Below are 2477 nucleotides of genomic sequence, written 5' to 3'. Positions count from 1 at the left end.
TTTGTTCAGAGCAGAAAAATGCAGAACCGGACTGAACTTTCTGTCAATGAAACTTCCCCAAAAAGCTTCTCTGTGATCATCAAGGTGTGTGTGGTAATCCCGTTGTTCTGCGTCTTCCTGTACTTCATCGCTGTCATGCTGCAGATCTTTGCCTCTCACAGACAGTTTTTGGACACTTCCCGTTACATCCTGTTTGCACAGATGATGATCAACGACACCCTACAGATCCTGTCCTCTGTGCTGCTCTTCCTCTGTGTGATGGGTCAGGTCAAGTTACCTCTTCTGTTCTGTGTCCCTCTGCTCTTTGTATCTACCGGTACCTTCCTGAATACCACTTTGATCCTGGCTGCCATGTCACTGGAGCGATATGTTTCCATTTTCTATCCTCTGCAGCGCCCGGCCTCCTGGCGCTCAGACCGTATCTGGATCATTATTCTGCCTCTGTGGATCATCAGCTTTACATTCCCGGTCATTGAGTTTTCCATCGGGAAGCATACTCTCACTGTAGATGTCCTGTCTACCAACATCGTCTGCAAACCTGCTATTATTAACTCATCGCCGATTCAGGGAGTTTATCGGTTTGTTGTGAATGTATTTTTCTTTGCAGTGGTAAGTGTTATCATCCTCTTCACCTATATGAGGATTGTGATGGAAACCAGGAAGATGCGGCAGGACAGAGCTTCAGTGAGCAAAGCCATGCACACTGTGCTGCTGCACGGCTTCCAGCTGCTGCTGTGCTTGCTGGCTTTTACTCAGCCTATTGCTGAAACTCTTATTGGGCTCCACACTAACTGGCTGGCTGAGGATGTCGCCTTTTTTAATTATTTCTGTTTCATCCTGATACCTCGCTTTCTCAGTCCGCTCATTTATGGCTTCAGGGACCAGAGTCTGAAAAAGCACATTGGGAACAGGTTTCTCTGCTGCTCAAAGAGAGATAAGCCCTTCTTCAAATAGTGACTCAGATTTTAACCAGTTATAAACTGAGTTTAAAAATATGTTTCAGTCCTGTACAAACACAATATGTGCAGATCCTTAAGCGAGACAGCTGTTAACCAAGTCTATTATGAAACAATAGACTTGTTATTGTAATTAAATGGCAATAACATCATTACGGAAGTTGTACAGATAATTATGGATAATTTTGTTACTTGCAAATGATATTTTTCATCATATTGTAACCACAGAGTCTTTCGGTACAAGTCCAAAAAAAACCCCAGGGGCTTACATTCTCTACTGTGCTCTTACACTTAGGTGGGAGGTATGTCAAAAATATATACATATTTTGATAGCAAGATCATTGGAAGTAATGTAAAAACACTGCCGTAGTAGAAAAAACATTTTATAATAGAATTAAGGCCAAAGAACAACTTCTGACAAGTTTTTATTAATTTTACACACTTTTATGAGGTATAGCCAAAAGTAAACAATAAGTTAGTTTACTTCAAGTCTTACTTGTTTGCAGAAATAGTCTTTTTGTAATCTAATAAGTTACAATGCAAAAGTTTTCATTGTGTGGAAAAGTCCTATAATGTTACTAAAATAAAATCTTCCTGCTGTGTTGCTGCCCCCTCTCTGCACTTCCGATAAAAATATTTTTCATAAGTTGTTTAATATTTCCTACTCCTTTTCAAACAGAAAAGTAGTGGTAAACAAATTATTTTGTTCTTGGTTATGTATGCACATGTTTCTTCTCTGTCCTACTTCTTGCCTGTTCAACTGTTTTTTAAAACCTGTTTGAAATAAATTTGCTTGAACAAAGCCCAACATCTCCTATGCGACTTAGAGAAAAGTAAATAGTGAAATGCTTATTATAAAGCAAAACTAAGGTTTACCTGAGCTTTGTTGTTGTAGAAATAAATTGTGTTTGTGTTTAGAGTTCAAAAGTAGGGCTGTTGTAAACGAATATGTTAGTAATCGAGTAATCTACCCATTTTTCTTACGGTTAATCGAGTAATCGGATAAAAAAATTCAGAAAATAAAATATTGGTAAATCTGGCATAACACCGGTGTTACTATCAGATATCAATATCAGTCCAATTTTTCATATTTGAGCATCCCTAACAGTTACTTTTTTGTAGTTTAGAAAACTAACCTGCAATAATAATACCTCACTTTTGAAGTTAACCTGAAGAAAAGTTATACAAAGATCTGAAATAATATTCAATTTACTAATAAAGAGGCTAGCTCACAAATAAGCTTATAAAAATGTATATGCTCCAGCTTTTGACAGGAACACCAGACAGCTGATTTCCCTCAGCAAGAGTCCTTCAGCTCTGCAGAGACTGTCGAGACGTTTACTCCAGACACGCACCATACACACAAACTACGGACACAAAGATTCTACACAAAAGCCTTTTGTTTTATATGGAAACTTTCTGTAGAAACGAAACTTAACTTTAGTTAATTTAGACCATCGGATGACCACTGGGAGGACCTTTAGTGACGTGACACATCAGCAGACCAGGAGGCGGACCTTA

The 2477-nt window shown here is 38.5% G+C and overlaps 1 protein-coding gene across 1 annotated transcript; it reads left to right on the top strand.

Moving 5' to 3' along the window:
- LOC116708107 (odorant receptor 131-2-like) lies at nt 1-1410 on the top strand. Its single transcript, XM_032545886.1, has one exon. It carries the CDS (start codon nt 19-21, stop codon nt 952-954), a length of 936 nt encoding a protein of 311 aa, XP_032401777.1. The 5' UTR covers nt 1-18; the 3' UTR covers nt 955-1410.
- Nucleotides 1411-2477: the final 1067 nt, after the last annotated feature.

Source organism: Xiphophorus hellerii, chromosome 18 (genome assembly GCF_003331165.1).
Source record: "Xiphophorus hellerii strain 12219 chromosome 18, Xiphophorus_hellerii-4.1, whole genome shotgun sequence".
In the NCBI taxonomy this organism is placed as follows: Eukaryota; Metazoa; Chordata; class Actinopteri; order Cyprinodontiformes; family Poeciliidae; genus Xiphophorus; species Xiphophorus hellerii.
The sequence above is the reverse complement of the archived record's forward strand: the minus strand, read 5'-3'. Positions and strand labels throughout refer to the sequence as shown.